Genomic DNA, 1,126 nt, shown 5'->3' with positions numbered 1-1,126 from the left:
TGGGGGTGCGGGAGGAGCCTCTCTTCCCTTCTTCCGTGCAATACGGCGAGAGTTTATTTACGCCGGGAAACCCGTCTGCGAGTTCTTAAAGGCCGAGCTGCAGGTGGGCGCATTTCGTTTGCCGCCTCTTCCCGTCGTCGTTTGCATTAAATAGAAAGTTTTTAGGCGCCGTCGTTGTTTGCGGAGGGCGAGTTTTGCCGGCCGGGGTGTGAACCCTATAGCTTGTCGAGGCTTTTGGGATTGGTGAGGATTTCTCTGGCTAGCCTCCAGGTCTGTTTGGCAGCGCTTTCCAGGGCCGAGTGGGGTTTGCCCTGAAAGAGGTCTAGGTTGGGCAGGAAGTAGTGGGGGCAGCGCCGGCACTGCAGGCAGGAGATGAGCTGCAGGAGGATGCCGTTGAGCCGGTCGCCCAGGCACGCCTCGTCCCAGTCGGTCTCCCGCGGGTGCTTCTCGCATTCGTACAGCAGCAGCGTCTTCATGTGGTAGTTGTTAAGGGGCTGCCCGGGCAGCTCCAGGTGCCGGTCGCGCAGCGTCTTCAGCACTGAGAGGCACTTGTTCCGGCAGCCGCCCATCAGCAGCCGGTTCTCGGCCTCGCCGAACTGCAGTACCCAGGCATCGCTCTCGGCCGAGCTTTGCTTGCCCGTCAGCGAGTAGCACTCCTTGGAGAGCAGGTTGAAGCCCTCTGCCTTCACCTCCGCCACCCGGTTGGGGCCGGGCCAGGGGATGTGCGGCATGGGCCACTGCGCCGCGCTACGCGGCCAGATCCCGGTGCACTTGAAGGCGGGCGTGATCTGCACCACGTACCGCTCCCGGATGCGGAGCTTCACCTCGCTGGTGTCCGCGATCATCTTCACCACGTCCCGGTAGCTGCACTTGTCCACGGCCTGGGCCACCAGTGTCTGGAAGCGGGAGCGGATCTTGCGGGCGGACAGGTAGCCCGAGGCGGTGATGAACTCCACCCAGAGGGACATGCTGCGCTTGCGGCCGTCGCTCAGCTTCAGCACGGCGCAGCCCGGCAGGGAGCCGTCGTCCACGAAGTTGAAGACGCCCATCTGGTTGAGGTAGAGCACCACCTCGAACTCGGTGGGCGCGATCACATCCAGCCCCTCGTCGCGGGCGTCGATCTGCT

General features: G+C 63.6%; 1 protein-coding gene across 1 annotated transcript; it reads right to left on the bottom strand.

Annotated features, from left to right (window-relative positions):
* Window positions 1-190: 190 nt before the first annotated feature.
* Window positions 191-1,121, bottom strand: LOC104413094 (protein mab-21-like 2; the record flags this gene model as incomplete). Its single annotated transcript, XM_010024009.1, has 1 exon — window positions 191-1,121. A coding segment is annotated over one exon (906 nt), but the record flags the coding sequence as incomplete, so codon positions are not given.
* Window positions 1,122-1,126: the final 5 nt, after the last annotated feature.

Source organism: Nestor notabilis, unplaced genomic scaffold, assembly GCF_000696875.1.
Source record: "Nestor notabilis isolate BGI_N333 unplaced genomic scaffold, ASM69687v1 scaffold23710, whole genome shotgun sequence".
NCBI lineage: Eukaryota > Metazoa > Chordata > Aves > Psittaciformes > Psittacidae > Nestor > Nestor notabilis.
This window is presented reverse-complemented; position numbering and strand designations above follow the sequence as displayed.